This window comes from Oncorhynchus nerka, linkage group LG17 (genome assembly GCF_034236695.1).
Source record: "Oncorhynchus nerka isolate Pitt River linkage group LG17, Oner_Uvic_2.0, whole genome shotgun sequence".
Taxonomy (NCBI): domain Eukaryota; kingdom Metazoa; phylum Chordata; class Actinopteri; order Salmoniformes; family Salmonidae; genus Oncorhynchus; species Oncorhynchus nerka.
Window position 1 is genome coordinate 1,545,852 of NC_088412.1, and position 18,377 is coordinate 1,564,228.

An 18,377-nucleotide genomic window follows, 5' to 3' on the forward strand; every position below is an offset into this window, starting at 1 on the left:
AACTACTCTAAAACTACTCTAAAACTACTCTCCCAGACAGCTGGTGGATAACGATGTCAAGGCATTAAAGATGTTGACTCTAAAACCACTCTAAAACTACTCTAAAACTACTCTCCCCATCGGACAGTCGCTCGTCTTCGCTCATCGAAATGACGCCTCGCCTTCTCTGAGTGTCTTCAAAAGCGTTCTGAGCTCTCCATTTTTGTCGGCAAGGGTCTTTGCAGTGACTTTGTCCTTGTCAAAATCCTACCGGGTTCCGGACAGGATGTTTTATGCAGGTCTGCGTCTGTGGCATTTCGGAGACGACGTTCATTACGTCCACATATCTGTATCTCAGGGGACTCCGACCTAGATGACCCGCGTGTGGGACATAGTTGTTCTAGAGTTACATTTAATTTTTCTGATGCGAAATCAAATATACCACTCAACATTGACCATCTCTTTATGCCCGGAGAAGGTGTATAACAGTTCAACAGTATCGTGAAACTGTTTAGTCTCTGGCACATGTTTGACAGAGTCGTTGAGAGCCTGGTTAAGATTGTGCGCTGCGCAATGCACATAAACAGCAAGCGTCTTTTTAGAAATATCCAGCCCGTTATCCTCTATGCTGCCCAGGACATTTAGAAATATCCAGTTATTCTCTATGCTGCCCAGGACATTTAGAAATATCCAGTTATTCTCTATGCTGCCCAGGACATTTAGAAATATCCAGTTATTCTCTATGCTGCCCAGGACATTTAGAAATATCCAGTTATTCTCTATGCTGCCCAGGACATTTAGAAATATCCAGTTATTCTCTATGCTGCCCAGGACATTTAGAAATATCCAGTTATTCTCTATGCTGCCCAGGACATTTAGAAATATCCAGTTATTCTCTATGCTGCCCAGGACATTTAGAAATATCCAGCTATCCTTTATGCTGCCCAGGACATTTAGAAATATCCAGCTATCCTTTATGCTGCCCAGGACATTTAGAAATATCCAGCTATCCTTTATGCTGCCCAGGACATTTAGAAATATCCAGCTATTCTCTATGCTGCCCAGGACATTTAGAAATATCCAGCTATTCTCTATGCTGCCCAGGACATTTAGAAATATCCAGCTATCCTTTATGCTGCCCAGGACATTTAGAAATATCCAGCTATCCTTTATGCTGCCCAGGACATTTAGAAATATCCAGCTATTCTCTATGCTGCCCAGGACATTTAGAAATATCCAGTTATTCTCTTTTATGTTGAAGCTCATGCTGCTGATGTGTCTCCAGAAATCCCGAAACGACTCTGTGATGGTCAGATCTGTGGCGACATTATTTGCATCCCTTATCACTCTCACATAGCGATAAACTCGGCTGAACTGGTCTAATTTGGATACGTCCGGTGCCCATAATAACAGAACAAAATGGGGCTTCATCCTGCATCTCTCTGAATGTCACATTTCACTCGCTTTGAGGACTGAGATAGTTAACGGATCCTGTGGGTCGTTCTAAAAGTTACGTCAGAACTGGGTCCTGACAGCAGTTCAATTATACTGACAGTATTCCCACTGTTGACCTTCCCCAGTTTTATTATACTGACAGTATTCCCACTGTTGACCTGCCCCAGTTTTATTATACTGACAGTATTCCCACTGTTGACCTTCCCCAGTTTTATTATACTGACAGTATTCCCACTGTTGACCTGCCCCAGTTTTATTATACTGACAGTATTCCCACTGTTGACCTGCCCCAGTTTTATTATACTGACAGTATTCCCACTGTTGACCTGCCCCAGTTTTATTATACTGACAGTATTCCCACTGTTGACCTGCCCCAGTTTTATTATACTGACAGTATTCCCACTGTTGACCTGCCCCAGTTTTATTATACTGACAGTATTCCCACTGTTGACCTGCCCCAGTTTTATTATACTGACAGTATTCCCACTGTTGACCTGCCCCAGTTTTATTATACTGACAGTATTCCCACTGTTGACCTGCCCCAGTTTTATTATACTGACAGTATTCCCACTGTTGACCTGCCCCAGTTTTATTATACTGACAGTATTCCCACTGTTGGCCTGCCCCAGTTTTATTATACTGACAGTATTCCCACTGTTGACCTGCCCCAGTTTTATTATACTGACAGTATTCCCACTGTTGACCTGCCCCAGTTTTATTATACTGACAGTATTCCCACTGTTGACCTTCCCCAGTTTTATTATACTGACAGTATTCCCACTGTTGACCTGCCCCAGTTTTATTATACTGACAGTATTCCCACTGTTGACCTGCCCCAGTTTTATTATACTGACAGTATTCCCACTGTTGACCTGCCCCAGTTTTATTATACTGACAGTATTCCCACTGTTGACCTTCCCCAGTTTTATTATACTGACAGTATTCCCACTGTTGACCTGCCCCAGTTTTATTATACTGACAGTATTCCCACTGTTGACCTGCCCCAGTTTTATTATACTGACAGTATTCCCACTGTTGACCTTCCCCAGTTTTATTATACTGACAGTATTCCCACTGTTGACCTGCCCCAGTTTTATTATACTGACAGTATTCCCACTGTTGACCTGCCCCAGTTTTATTATACTGACAGTATTCCCACTGTTGACCTGCCCCAGTTTTATTATACTGACAGTATTCCCACTGTTGACCTGCCCCAGTTTTATTATACTGACAGTATTCCCACTGTTGACCTGCCCCAGTTTTATTATACTGACAGTATTCCCACTGTTGACCTTCCCCAGTTTTATTATACTGACAGTATTCCCACTGTTGACCTGCCCCAGTTTTATTATACTGACAGTATTCCCACTGTTGACCTCCCCAGTTTTATTATACTGACAGTATTCCCACTGTTGACCTGCCCCAGTTTTATTATACTGACAGTATTCCCACTGTTGACCTGCCCCAGTTTTATTATACTGACAGTATTCCCACTGTTGACCTGCCCCAGTTTTATTATACTGACAGTATTCCCACTGTTGACCTGCCCCAGTTTTATTATACTGACAGTATTCCCACTGTTGACCTGCCCCAGTTTTATTATACTGACAGTATTCCCACTGTTGACCTGCCCCAGTTTTATTATACTGACAGTATTCCCACTGTTGACCTGCCCCAGTTTTATTATACTGACAGTATTCCCACTGTTGACCTGCCCCAGTTTTATTATACTGACAGTATTCCCACTGTTGACCTGCCCCAGTTTTATTATACTGACAGTATTCCCACTGTTGACCTTCCCCAGTTTTATTATACTGACAGTATTCCCACTGTTGACCTGCCCCAGTTTTATTATACTGACAGTATTCCCACTGTTGACCTGCCCCAGTTTTATTATACTGACAGTATTCCCACTGTTGACCTGCCCCAGTTTTATTATACTGACAGTATTCCCACTGTTGACCTGCCCCAGTTTTATTATACTGACAGTATTCCCACTGTTGACCTGCCCCAGTTTTATTATACTGACAGTATTCCCACTGTTGACCTGCCCCAGTTTTATTATACTGACAGTATTCCCACTGTTGACCTGCCCCAGTTTTATTATACTGACAGTATTCCCACTGTTGACCTTCCCCAGTTTTATTATACTGACAGTATTCCCACTGTTGACCTGCCCCAGTTTTATTATACTGACAGTATTCCCACTGTTGACCTTCCCCAGTTTTATTATACTGACAGTATTCCCACTGTTGACCTGCCCCAGTTTTATTATACTGACAGTATTCCCACTGTTGACCTGCCCCAGTTTTATTATACTGACAGTATTCCCACTGTTGACCTGCCCCAGTTTTATTATACTGACAGTATTCCCACTGTTGACCTTCCCCAGTTTTATTATACTGACAGTATTCCCACTGTTGACCTGCCCCAGTTTTATTATACTGACAGTATTCCCACTGTTGACCTGCCCCAGTTTTATTATACTGACAGTATTCCCACTGTTGACCTGCCCCAGTTTTATTATACTGACAGTATTCCCACTGTTGACCTGCCCCAGTTTTATTATACTGACAGTATTCCCACTGTTGACCTGCCCCAGTTTTATTATACTGACAGTATTCCCACTGTTGACCTTCCCCAGTTTTATTATACTGACAGTATTCCCACTGTTGACTGTCCAACTGTTGCCCCAGTTTTTCACAGTGCCCTCTGAACACCAAAGTACATGATGCAAGTGTGAGAGTTACATTAACTCTGCGCTCTAACACCCGTTGCCAGGGATTTTCTGCGTTACGCGCGCCTCTATCCATTTCTGCGTCAAAGGTGCCTTTGAGCTTCCATTGCTCATATACCAAACAGGCACCCATGTGAATCTGGGATGTCTCATGACATGCTATTTTGAATATTAGATGGCGGCAATCACCCCACTCATCAGAGAAGAATGGATCACTCCGATCTCTGAACAGCTAAGTATCAAGCTCAAAATACTCGCAATCTAGCTTGTTTGAATAACATAGCCATGCACGTGGTAATTAGATTCCAGCCTTGGCTGTAGTGGTGAAATACGACTTGGTAAAACACCGCCTTTCGTCATGGGAATGGGCCAGTAGGAGACGAGCCTAATGCAATAACGTGCCGTTTAACTTCTGCATCCACATTTGTTGCATAATGCCCCCTGTCAGTTGGATAGGTAAAAAAAGCAGTCGGTTCCATTTCCACCTGTTTCCTCAGCCTCCACGATTCTAGCCTGTCCCTGCTCCTCTTCCTCCCCACCCGGCCCGGGGATGTCTGACCTGACTTGTGCTTAGGGTCGTATCCTCCGATATCTGACAACCTGTATCCTCCTCTGTCAAAGTTGCTTCTTCTGGCACGATGGAACAGCTTGGCCTTGGCTCACTTGACCCGCTAAAAGCGGTGCTGCTGGCGATGATAAACCTACATCCTCTTCTGGTCAGTCCGCTGCACTTGAACTGCATTTGAAAAAGGAATCTAATTCAACTGATTTTGATGAACTCCTTTGCTTTCTCATTTTTGGCCTTGTTCTTTTGGGCTCCACTCTTGTGTTGATACGTTGCTGATTTTTTAAAAATCCGTAATTTTATATTCTCGACTTTCTCTCTCTTTCTCTTTTTCCCGGCCGTTGTCTCTTGATAACTAGCTCAACTGTTGCATAAAACGATGACAGAAACAACTTTGGAGAGTATTTGCACAATGAATCCCAGAATGCATTTCATTATCTTAACATGGTATTGAAACTATTGAATAATATGATTTATTTAGCAAATTAATTTGATTTATTGTCATCAATATACTAAAATATCATGCTGTCTTATGTAGTGGCAAAAAAAAACATTTTGTTGGTGAAACCATCATTTATCATATAGCCTTGATTGTGGTCAGTAGTTATGTGCTTGTGGTCAGTGATTGTGGTCAGTAGTGTGATTTTGGTCAGTAGTTATGTGGTTCAGTAGTTGGCACTACAGAGGGTGGTGAGGACAGCCCAGTACATCACTGGGGCCCAGCTCCCTGTCATCCAGGACCTCTATATCAGAGGGTGGTGAGGACAGCCCAGTACATCACTGGGGCCAGGCTCCCTGCCATCCAGAACCTCTATATCAGAGGGTGGTGAGGACAGCCCAGTACATCACTGGGACCCAGGCTCCCTGTCATCCAGGATCTCTATATCAGAGGGTGGTGAGGACAGCCCAGGACATCACTGGGGCCGAGCTTCCTGCCATCTATCCCCAGGCCATAAGACTGCTAAATGGCTAACAGGATAAAATACGGTCTCTATGAACACTTGCAGGGAAAAGTGGTCAAAATGTCAGTTTTCATAAATTGAGGCAAAGTTGATGAGGGTTAATAAACCAGCTGTATCGTTCGTTCTGTACAAGATATTTCTGTTCCGATTCCAGATTTGAATATCTCGGATGTAGACCAATATGTCACACCTCAAAGGGTTTTCTCTAACTTGTTGGGAAAGTGGTCCATATATAGCTGTTACATTGTTTATACAGTGAATGTTGGAAGTCATGATGTCACAATGGGGGAGCTTTAGAAAGTCCCGTTAAAGTGCAAGATGGACGGAAAGACACATGAAACGGAAAGACACATGAAACGGAAAGACACATGAAACGGAAAGACACATGAAACGGAAAGACACATGAAAGACAGATGAAACGGAAAGACACATGAAACGGAAAGACACATGAAAGACAAATGAAACGGAAAGACGCATGAAACGGAAAGACACATGAAAGACAAATGAAACGGAAAGACAAATGAAACGGAAAGACACATGAAACGGAAAGACACATGAAACGGAAAGACACATGAAAGACAAATGAAACGGAAAGACAAATGAAACGGAAAGACACATGAAACGGAAAGACACATGAAACGGAAAGACACATGAAACGGAAAGACACATGAAACGGAAAGACACATGAAAGACAAATGAAACGGAAAGACACATGAAACGGAAAGACACATGAAACGGAAAGACACATGAAAGACAGATGAAACGGAAAGACACATGAAAGACACATGAAACGGAAAAACACATGAAACGGAAAGACACATGAAACGGAAAGACACATGAAACGGAAAGACACATGAAAGACAAATGAAACGGAAAGACACATGAAAGACACATGAAACGGAAAGACACATGAAACGGAAAGACACATGAAACGGAAAGACAAATGAAACGGAAAGACACATGAAACGGAAAGACACATGAAACGGAAAGACACATGAAAGACACATGAAACGGAAAGACACATGAAACGGAAAGACACATGAAACGGAAAGACAAATGAAACGGAAAGACAAATGAAACGGAAAGACACATGAAACGGAAAGACACATGAAAGACAGATGAAACGGAAAGACACATGAAACGGAAAGACACATGAAAGACAAATGAAACGGAAAGACGCATGAAACGGAAAGACACATGAAATGGAAAGACACATGAAACGGAAAGACACATGAAAGACAAATGAAACGGAAAGACACATGAAACGGAAAGACAAATGAAACGGAAAGACACATGAAAGACAGATGAAACGGAAAGACACATGAAAGACACATGAAACGGAAAGACACATGAAAGACAAATGAAACGGAAAGACACATGAAACGGAAAGACACATGAAACGGAAAGACACATGAAAGACACATGAAACGGAAAGACACATGAAACGGAAAGACAAATGAAACGGAAAGACAAATGAAACGGAAAGACACATGAAACGGAAAGACACATGAAACGGAAAGACACATGAAACGGAAAGACACATGAAAGACAAATGAAACGGAAAGACGCATGAAACGGAAAGACACATGAAATGGAAAGACACATGAAATGGAAAGACACATGAAACGGAAAGACACATGAAACGGAAAGACACATGAAAGACAAATGAAACGGAAAGACACATGAAACGGAAAGACAAATGAAACGGAAAGACACATGAAAGACAGATGAAACGGAAAGACACATGAAACGGAAAGACACATGAAAGACAAATGAAACGGAAAGACACATGAAACGGAAAGACACATGAAACGGAAAGACACATGAAAGACACATGAAACGGAAAGACACATGAAACGGAAAGACAAATGAAACGGAAAGACAAATGAAACGGAAAGACACATGAAACGGAAAGACACATGAAACGGAAAGACACATGAAACGGAAAGACACATGAAACGGAAAGACACATGAAAGACACATGAAACGGAAAGACACATGAAACGGAAAGACACATGAAAGACACATGAAACGGAAAGACACATGAAACGGAAAGACACATGAAACGGAAAGACACATGAAACGGAAAGACACATGAAACGGAAAGACACATGAAAGACATGAAAGAAAGACACATGAAACGGAAAGACACATGAAACGAAAGACACATGAAACGAAACGAAAGACACATGAAAGACAAATGACAATGAAAGACAAATGAAACGGAAAGACACATGAAACGGAAAGACACATGAATGAAAGACAAATGAAACGGAAAGACACATGAAACGGAAAGACAAATGAAACGGAAAGACAAATGAAACGGAAAGACACATGAAAGACAAATGAAACGGAAAGACAAATGAAACGGAAAGACACATGAAACGGAAAGACACATGAAACGGAAAAAGACAAATGAAAGAAAGACAAATGAAACGGAAAGACACATGAAACGGAAAGACAAATGAAAGACGGAAAGACAAATGAAACGGAAAGACACAAACGGAAAGACACATGAAACGGAAAGACACATGAAAGACAAATGAAACGGAAAGACACATGAAACGGAAAGACACATGAAAGACAAATGAAACGGAAAGACAAATGAAACGGAAAGACACATGAAACGGAAAGACACATGAAACGGAAAGACACATGAAAGACAAATGAAACGGAAAGACACATGAAAGACAAATGAAACGGAAAGACACATGAAACGGAAAGACACATGAAAGACAAATGAAACGGAAAGACACATGAAAGACAAATGAAACGGAAAGACACATGAAAGACAAATGAAACGGAAAGACACATGAAAGACAAATGAAACGGAAAGACAAATGAAAGACAAATGAAGCGGAAAGACACATGAAACGGAAAGACACATGAAACGGAAAAGTGTCAATTGTATCAAAAGGTTGTATGCAAGCACACTATTCCAGACCAGTCTGCACATTTAAAAGTTTGAATGACGATTCTATCTCAAACAGTGTGAGACGAGAAGCGTGCAGAGTAATAATAGTACGATTTTTGCAAGTTCCACCTCATAGGAAGTATGTGGAAGATTTAAAGTGGGGACTCTTCGCTTCGCAAGCCCCTTGAATAAGTCAGGAATCAGTCTTACAATATTTTAAATGTGGCTGCTGTTGCAAACCACATAATAAACTATATGTCACACACTGAATAGGTGCAGTGTAATGTGTTGTTTTACAGGGTCAGTCATAGTAGTATGATAGGTGTTGTTTTACAGGGTCAGTCATAGTAGTATGATAGGTGTTGTTTTACAGGGTCAGTCATAATAGTATGATAGGTGTTGTTCTACAGGGTCAGTAGTAGTATGATAGGTGTTGTTTTACAGGGTCAGTCATAGTAGTATGATAGGTGTTGTTTTACAGGGTCAGTCCCAGTAGTATGATAGGTGTTGTTTTACAGGGTCAGTCATAGTAGTATGATAGGTGTTGTTTTACAGGGTCATAGTAGTATGATAGGTGTTGTACAGGGTCAGTCATAGTAGTATGATAGGTGTTGTTCTACAGGGTCATAGTAGTATGATAGGTGTTGTTTTACAGGGTCAGTCATAGTAGTATGATAGATGTTGTTGTACAGGGTCAGTCATAGTAGTATGATAGGTGTTGTTTTACAGGGTCAGTAGTATGATAGATGTTGTTTTACAGGGTCAGTCATAGTAGTATGATAGATGTTGTTGTACAGGGTCAGTCATAGTAGTATGATAGTATGATCGGTGTTGTTTTACAGGGTCCGTCATAGTAGTATGATAGTATGACAGGTGTTGTTTTACAGGGTCAGTAGTATGATAGATGTTGTTTTACAGGGTCAGTCATAGTAGTATGATAGTATGACAGGTGTTGTTTTACAGGGTCAGTAGTATGATAGATGTTGTTTTACAGGGTCAGTCATAGTAGTATGATAGTATGATAGATGTTGTTTTACAGGGTCAGTCATAGTAGTATGATAGATGTTGTTTTACAGGGTCAGAGTAGTATGATAGATGTTGTTTTACAGGGTCATAGTAGTATGATAGGTGTTGTTTTACAGGGTCAGTCATAGTAGTGTGATAGGTGTTGTTGTACAGGGTCAGTCATAGTAGTATGATAGGTGTTGTTTTACAGGGTCAGTCATAGTAGTATGATAGGTGTTGTTTTACAGGGTCAGTCATAGTAGTATGATAGGTGTTATTCTACAGGGTCAGTCATAGTAGTATGATAGGTGTTGTTGTACAGGGTCAGTCATAGTAGTATGATAGGTGTTGTTTTACAGGGTCAGTCATAGTAGTATGATAGGTGTTGTTTTACAGGGTCAGTCATAGTAGTATGATAGGTGTTGTTTTACAGGGTCAGTCATAGTAGTATGATAGGTGTTGTTGTACAGGGTCAGTCATAGTAGTATGATAGATGTTGTTTTACAGGGTCAGTCATAGTAGTATGATAGGTGTTGTTTTACAGGGTCAGTCATAGTAGTATGATAGGTGTTGTTGTACAGGGTCAGTCATAGTAGTATGATAGGTGTTGTTTTACAGGGTCAGTAGTATGATAGGTGTTGTTATACAGGGTCAGTCATAGTAGTATGATAGGTGTTGTTATACAGGGTCAGTCATAGTAGTATGGTAGGTGTTGTTTTACAGTCCCAGTAGTGTGATAGGTGTTGTTGTACAGGGTCAGTCATAGTAGTATGGTAGGTGTTGTTGTACAGGGTCAGTCATAGTAGTATGATAGGTGTTGTTTTACAGGGTCAGTCATAGTAGTATGATAGGTGTTGTTGTACAGGGTCAGTAGTATGATAGGTGTTGTTGTACAGGGTCAGTCATAGTAGTATGATCAGGGTCAGTCATAGTAGTATGATAGGTGTTGTTGTACAGGGTCAGTAGTATGATAGGTGTTGTTGTACAGGGTCAGTCATAGTAGTATGACAGGTGTTGTTTTACAGGGTCAGTCATAGTAGTATGATAGGTGTTGTTTTACAGGGTCAGTCATAGTAGTATGATAGGTGTTGTTTTACAGGGTCAGTCATAGTAGTATGATAGGTGTTGTTTTACAGGGTCAGTCATAGTAGTATGATAGGTGTTGTTTTACAGGGTCATAGTAGTGTGATAGGTGTTGTTTTACAGGGTCAGTCATAGTAGTATGATAGGTGTTGTTTTACAGGGTCAGTCATAGTAGTATGATACAGGGTCAGTCATAGTAGTATGATAGGTGTTGTTTTACAGGGTCAGTCATAGTAGTATGATAGATGTTGTTGTACAGGGTCAGTCATAGTAGTATGATAGGTGTTGTTGTACAGGGTCAGTCATAGTAGTATGATAGGTGTTGTTTTACAGGGTCAGTCATAGTAGTATGATAGGTGTTGTTTTACAGGGTCAGTCATAGTAGTATGATAGGTGTTGTTGTACAGGGTCAGTCATAGTAGTATGATAGGTGTTGTTTTACAGGGTCATAGTAGTATGATAGGTGTTATTTTACAGGGTCAGTCATAGTAGTATGATAGGTGTTATTTTACAGGGTCAGTCATAGTAGTATGATAGGTGTTGTTTTACAGGGTCAGTCATAGTAGTATGATAGGTGTTGTTTTACAGGGTCAGTCATAGTAGTATGATAGGTGTTGTTTTACAGGGTCAGTCATAGTAGTGTTGTTTTAGGGTCAGTCATGAGTATGATAGGTGTTGTTGTACAGGGTCAGTCATAGTAGTATGATAGGTGTTGTTTTACAGGGTCAGTCATAGTAGTATGATAGGTGTTGTTTTACAGGGTCAGTCATAGTAGTATGATAGGTGTTGTTTTACAGGGTCAGTCAGTAGTATGATAGGTGTTGTTTGATCAGGTGTAGTATGATAGGTGTTGTATTACAGGGTCAGTCATAGTAGTATGATAGGTGTTGTTGTACAGGGTCAGTCATAGTAGTATGATAGGTGTTGTTTTACAGGGTCAGTCATAGTAGTATGATAGGTGTTGTTTTACAGGGTCAGTCATAGTAGTGTGATAGGTGTTGTTTTACAGTCCCAGTAGTGTGATAGGTGTTGTTTTACAGGGTCAGTCATAGTAGTATGATAGGTGTTGTTTCACAGGGTCAGTCATAGTAGTGTGATAGGTGTTGTTTTACAGGGTCAGACATAGTAGTATGATAGGTGTTGTTTTACAGTCCCAGTAGTGTGATAGGTGTTGTTTTACAGGGTCAGTCATAGTAGTATGATAGGTGTTGTTTCACAGGGTCAGTCATAGTAGTGTGATAGGTGTTGTTTTACAGGGTCAGTCATAGTAGTATGATAGGTGTTGTTTACAGGGTCAGTCATAGTAGTATGATAGGTGTTGTTTTACAGGGTCAGTCATAGTAGTATGATAGGTGTTGTTTTACAGGGTCAGTCATAGTAGTATGATAGGTGTTGTTGTACAGGGTCAGTCATAGTAGTATGATAGGTGTTGTTTACAGGGTCAGTCATAGTAGTATGATAGGTGTTGTTGTACAGGGTCAGTCATAGTAGTATGATAGGTGTTGTTTTACAGGGTCAGTCATAGTAGTATGATAGGTGTTGTTGTACAGGGTCAGTCATAGTAGTATGATAGGTGTTGTTTTACAGGGTCAGTCATAGTAGTATGATAGGTGTTGTTTTACAGGGTCAGTCATAGTAGTATGATAGGTGTTGTTGTACAGGGTCAGTCATAGTAGTATGATAGGTGTTGTTGTACAGGGTCAGTCATAGTAGTATGATAGGTGTTGTTTTACAGGGTCAGTCATAGTAGTGTGATAGGTGTTGTTGTACAGGGTCATAGTAGTGTGATAGGTGTTGTTGTACAGGGTCAGTCATAGTAGTATGATAGGTGTTGTTTTACAGGGTCAGTCATAGTAGTATGATAGGTGTTGTTTTACAGGGTCAGTCATAGTAGTATGATAGGTGTTGTTTTACAGGGTCAGTCATAGTAGTATGATACAGGGTCAGTCATAGTAGTATGATAGGTGTTGTTTTACAGGGTCAGTCATAGTAGTATGATAGGTGTTGTTTTACAGTCCCAGTAGTGTGATAGGTGTTGTTTTACAGGGTCAGTCATAGTAGTATGATAGGTGTTGTTTTACAGGGTCAGTCATAGTAGTATGATAGGTGTTGTTTTACAGGGTCAGTCATAGTAGTATGATAGGTGTTGTTTACAGGGTCAGTCATAGTAGTATGATACAGGGTCAGTCATAGTAGTATGATAGATGTTGTTTTACAGGGTCAGTCATAGTAGTATGATAGGTGTTGTTGTACAGGGTCAGTCATAGTAGTATGATAGGTGTTGTTGTACAGGGTCAGTCATAGTAGTATGATAGATGTTGTTTTACAGGGTCAGTCATAGTAGTATGATAGGTGTTGTTGTACAGGGTCAGTCATAGTAGTATGATAGGTGTTGTTGTACAGGGTCAGTCATAGTAGTATGATAGGTGTTGTTGTACAGGGTCAGTCATAGTAGTATGATAGGTGTTGTTGTACAGGGTCAGTCATAGTAGTATGATAGGTGTTGTTGTACAGGGTCAGTCATAGTAGTATGATAGGTGTTGTTTACAGGGTCAGTAGTACGATAGGTGTTGTTGTACAGGGTCAGTCATAGTAGTATGATAGGTGTTGTTGTACAGGGTCAGTCATAGTAGTATGATAGGTGTTGTTGTACAGGGTCAGTCATAGTAGTATGATAGGTGTTGTTTTACAGGGTCAGTCATAGTAGTATGATAGGTGTTGTTTACAGGGTCAGTAGTACGATAGGTGTTGTTGTACAGGGTCAGTCATAGTAGTATGATAGGTGTTGTTGTACAGGGTCAGTCATAGTAGTATGATAGGTGTTGTTGTACAGGGTCAGTCATAGTAGTATGATAGGTGTTGTTGTACAGGGTCAGTCATAGTAGTATGATAGGTGTTGTTCTACAGGGTCAGTCATAGTAGTATGATCAGTGTTGTTTTACAGGGTCAGTCATAGTAGTATGATAAGTGTTGTTTTACAGGGTCAGTCATAGTAGTATGACAGGTGTTGTTTTACAGGGTCAGTAGTATGATAGATGTTGTTTTACAGGGTCAGTCATAGTACAGCACCCTGGAGCAAATTAGCATTAAGTGCCTTGCTCAAGGGCACAGGCAGATTGTTCACCTTGTCGTCTTGGGTCTTCAAACCAGCGACCTTTCGGTTACTGGCCTAACTCTCTAACCGCTGCCCTACAGGAACCTTCCAGGAAGCGTCAGTCATCCAGTGGGCCTACAACCTCAACAACCCTCTGAGGCTGATCGACCACGCCCCCGGCTCCCACACTGTAGCCTGGAGCGCCTTCTCTGTCAGCGCTGCAGCCGTCATCCTGGAGACCGTCAAGCAGGTGGGTATCCTGCCAGGAAATAACCCTTTCGTTCTTTCCCAACACTGCCTGTAAATAAATGATGTGCTGTGTCATAGTAGGTGGGATGAGGTTAGACAAGGGGCCCGTTTCCCTGGGAGGGTACCAACTAGTGTCGATGCTGACTAGCTGACTGAACGGCTGATGATGACAGATGGGGCCCGGCTTTACTGTAGTACTTGATGTTCAGCACCTTTTTGGATTGAATTGCTTGTTTCATTGCTAATTGTTGTATTTCCTGACGGGTTTCCATCATGACATTTCCAATGTATTTGAATGCGAAATCAACTCCACTGTTCCTTTTTTTTCCTCCTCTCCCGACAGGCGGAGGACAGGAAGGATGGTCTGGTAGTACGGCTCTATGAGTCACATGGCAGTAGTGTCAGTGTGTACCTCGCGACAGGCTTCCCCATCGCAGAGGCTTGGCAGTGAGTTCTACAGTGCCTTCAGTTAGGGTTGTGAAGGGGCTTTAGACGGTTGTACTAAACCTCCCCTCTCCGTCACTGAGGCGTCTTCATGTTTGCGTAACTAAGTCTCTACACCCTGCTGCTGTTTTCAACCACTGAACCCTCTTCTCATTCGTCCTCTCCTCAGCTGTGATCTACTGGAACGAGTGGATCCCTCTCGCCCTGCACCAATCACAGCCTCCGGAATCTCTATCAGCTTCAGTCCTTTCCAGATTGTGTCCCTTCTACTGTACCTGAAGTAAAAATGGTTTGGGGGCTGGTCTGAATGTAATTTTTCCCCTGTAAATTACGTTCAGCCTATAAAGGCTTCATTATGCCTTCATAAGCACTGCATAAATGTGTTATATATCATCTATAACTGTGTATGTCATGCTTTCAAAAGGTTTCATAAATGTGTCATCGACCACTGTGGAATATAATAAAAACAAGCTTTATAAAAGGCTGACATGTTGTTCTCTAAAGTGACGTTATGAACGTCTGGTACACCAACGCATCAAAGGTTACGTTTAAATTCTCATTTTATAGAGATCCATTGTGGAAAATGGGAAGTTTTTAGCTATAATAACTTTTTTGACTGTTAGTGGTGATGATGACAAATACGGTCACTCCCACTAAGATGAACTCTGATTGGTTGATCTTTACTCAGTAAGGTCACTCTCACTAAGATGAACTCTGATTGGTTGATCTTTACTCAGTAAGGTCACTCTCACTAAGATGAACTCTGATTGGTTGATCTTTACTCTGTAAGGTCACTCCCACTAAGATGAACTCTGATTGGTTGATCTTTACTCTGTAAGGTCACTCCCACTAAGATGAACTCTGATTGGTTGATCTTTACTCAGTAAGGTCACTCCCACTAAGATGAACTCTGATTGGTTGATCTTTACTCTGTAAGGTCACTCCCACTAAGATGAACTCTGATGGGTTGATCTTTACAGTATGTAATCTCAACAAACTAATCTAAATGACAATAAAGGTGAACTCTGATTGGTTGATATCCCAGGCTGATATATATGCTGTGTGTTCAATAACCTGGAGACGACGCTACACTAAGAAACACCTTGATGAAAGCCCCCAACCTACAGAAACACCTTGATGAAAGCCCCCAACTTAAAGAAACACTAACCTTGATGAAAGCCCCCAACCTACAGAAACACTAACCTTGATGAAAGCCCCCAACCTACAGAAACACTAACCTTGATGAAAGCCCCCAACTTAAAGAAACACTAACCTTGATGAAAGCCCCCAACCTACAGAAACACTAACCTTGATGAAAACCCCTAACCTTGATGAAAAGCCCCTAACCTTGATGAAGCCCCTAACCTTGATGAAAACCCCTAACCTTGATGAAGCCCCTAACCTTGATGAAAACCCCTAACCTTGATGAAAACCCCTAACCTTGATGAAAAGCCCCTAACCTTGATGAAAAGCCCCTAACCTTGATGAAAAGCCCCTAACCTTGATGAAAGCCCCTAACCTTGATGAAAGCCCCTAACCTTGATGAAAACCCCTAACCTTGATGAAAGCCCCTAACCTTGATGAAAGCCCCTAACCTTGATGAAAACCCTAACCTTGATGAAGCCCTAACCTTGATGAAAGCCCCTAACCTTGATGAAAGCCCTAACCTTGATGAAAACCCCTAACCTTGATGAAAACCCCTAACCTTGATGAAAACCCCTAACCTTGATGAAAAGCCCTAACCTTGAAAAGCCCCTGAAAAGCCCTAACCTTGATGAAAACCCCTAACCTTGATGAAAAGCCCCTAACCTTGATGAAGCCCTAACCTTGATGAAAACCCCTAACCTTGATGAAGCCCCTAACCTTGATGAAGCCCCTAACCTTGATGAAAACCCCTAACCTTGATGAAAACCCCTAACCTTGATGAAAAGCCCCTAACCTTGATGAAAAGCCCCTAACCTTGATGAAAGCCCCTAACCTTGATGAAAGCCCCTAACCTTGATGAAAACCCCTAACCTTGATGAAAGCCCCTAACCTTGATGAAAGCCCCTAACCTTGATGAAAACCCCTAACCTTGATGAAAAGCCCCTAACCTTGATTAAGCCCCTAACCTTGATGAAAACCCCTAACCTTGATGAAAGCCCCTAACCTTGATGAAAACCCCTAACCTTGATGAAAACCCCTAACCTTGATGAAAACCCCTAACCTTGATGAAAAGCCCCTAACCTTGATGAAAAGCCCCTAACCTTGATGAAAAGCCCCTAACCTTGATGAAAGCCCCTAACCTTGATGAAAACCCCTAACCTTGATGAAAAGCCCCTAACCTTGATGAAGCCCCTAACCTTGATGAAAACCCCTAACCTTGATGAAGCCCCTAACCTTGATGAAGCCCCTAACCTTGATGAAAACCCCTAACCTTGATGAAAACCCCTAACCTTGATGAAAAGCCCCTAACCTTGATGAAAAGCCCCTAACCTTGATGAAAAGCCCCTAACCTTGATGAAAGCCCCTAACCTTGATGAAAGCCCCTAACCTTGATGAAAGCCCCTAACCTTGATGAAAGCCCCTAACCTTGATGAAAACCCCTAACCTTGATGAAGCCCCTAACCTTGATGAAAGCCCCTAACCTTGATGAAAGCCCCTAACCTTGATGAAAACCCCTAACCTTGATGAAAACCCCTAACCTTGATGAAAACCCCTAACCTTGATGAAAGTCGCTCTGGATAAGAGCGTCTGCTAAATGACTTAAATGTAAATGAAAGCCCCTAACCTTGATGAAAGCCCCTAACCTTGATGAAAAGCCCCTAACCTTGATGAAAAGCCCCTAACCTTGATGAAAACCCCTAACCTTGATGAAAAGCCCCTAACCTTGATGAAAGCCCCTAACCTTGATGAAAACCCCTAACCTTGATGAAAACCCCTAACCTTGATGAAAACCCCTAACCTTGATGAAAAGCCCCTAACCTTGATGAAAAGCCCCTAACCTTGATGAAAGCCCCTAACCTTGATGAAAACCCCTAACCTTGATGAAGCCCCTAACCTTGATGAAAACCCCTAACCTTGATGAAAACCCCTAACCTTGATGAAAACCCCTAACCTTGATGAAAAGCCCCTAACCTTGATGAAAAGCCCCTAACCTTGATGAAAACCCTCAGGTTGAACTACTCCAAATCATCTTGGTTGTGATTTAAATACACACACACACACAGGTCCTTCAACCCATTTAAATACACACACACACACAGGTCCTTCAACCCATTTAAATACACACACACCACACACAGGTCCTTCAACCCATTTAAATAAACACACCCTACAGTAACCTGTGGATCCTCAGAGAACTTTCATAAACCATCAGAACGTTAATAACCTTTTGACACTTTATGTCGTGTCCTGTAATACTTAATTTGGGGTGAGAACACCTTCGGTCATTCATAAGATCTATAAAGACTATCACATGATGCTCTACTTAGTTTGGGGTGAGAACACCTTTGGTCATTCATAAGATCTATAAAGACTATCACATGATGCTCTACTTAGTTTAAAATCAGACACCTTCGGTCATTCATAAAGGCTTAATTGTGTAAACTTAGGGAATTATCACTAACAGCTAAAACAAATAAACATTATGTTTAAACCATACATTTTCTTTAATTTGTACATTTTTAAAACAATACAAAAACATTACGTTTCATAAAGTCCAGCAATGTAATTATAAAGTCCATTAGGGCTGTGAATAGTGTAGCTGGTCCCCGAGCTGGGAGAGGAATGGTTCTGGTATCTCTTACATTGAACATTACACAGGGCTGTGAATAGTGTAGCTGGACCCCGAGCTGGGAGAGGAATGGTTCTGGTATCTCTTACATTGAACATTACACAGGGCTGTGAAT

The 18,377-nt window shown here is 41.5% G+C and overlaps 1 protein-coding gene across 4 annotated transcripts in view; it reads left to right on the forward strand.

Moving 5' to 3' along the window:
• Positions 1-14,971, forward strand: part of man2c1 (mannosidase, alpha, class 2C, member 1) — a 106,276-nt gene extending 91,305 nt beyond the window's left edge. For 2 of the 4 annotated variants that reach the window (XM_065002831.1, XM_065002833.1), the window contains 3 exons: positions 13,896-14,044; positions 14,387-14,490; positions 14,657-14,971. In XM_065002831.1, coding sequence (XP_064858903.1) covers positions 13,896-14,044; positions 14,387-14,490; positions 14,657-14,771 — 368 coding nt within the window. In that variant the 3' untranslated portion in view covers positions 14,772-14,971. Of the gene's footprint in view, positions 1-13,895; positions 14,045-14,386; positions 14,491-14,656 lie in introns of those variants that run through there. The other 2 variants (XR_010459385.1, XM_065002832.1) reach the window with 2 other exon arrangements.
• The last annotated feature ends 3,406 nt before the right edge of the window (positions 14,972-18,377 follow it).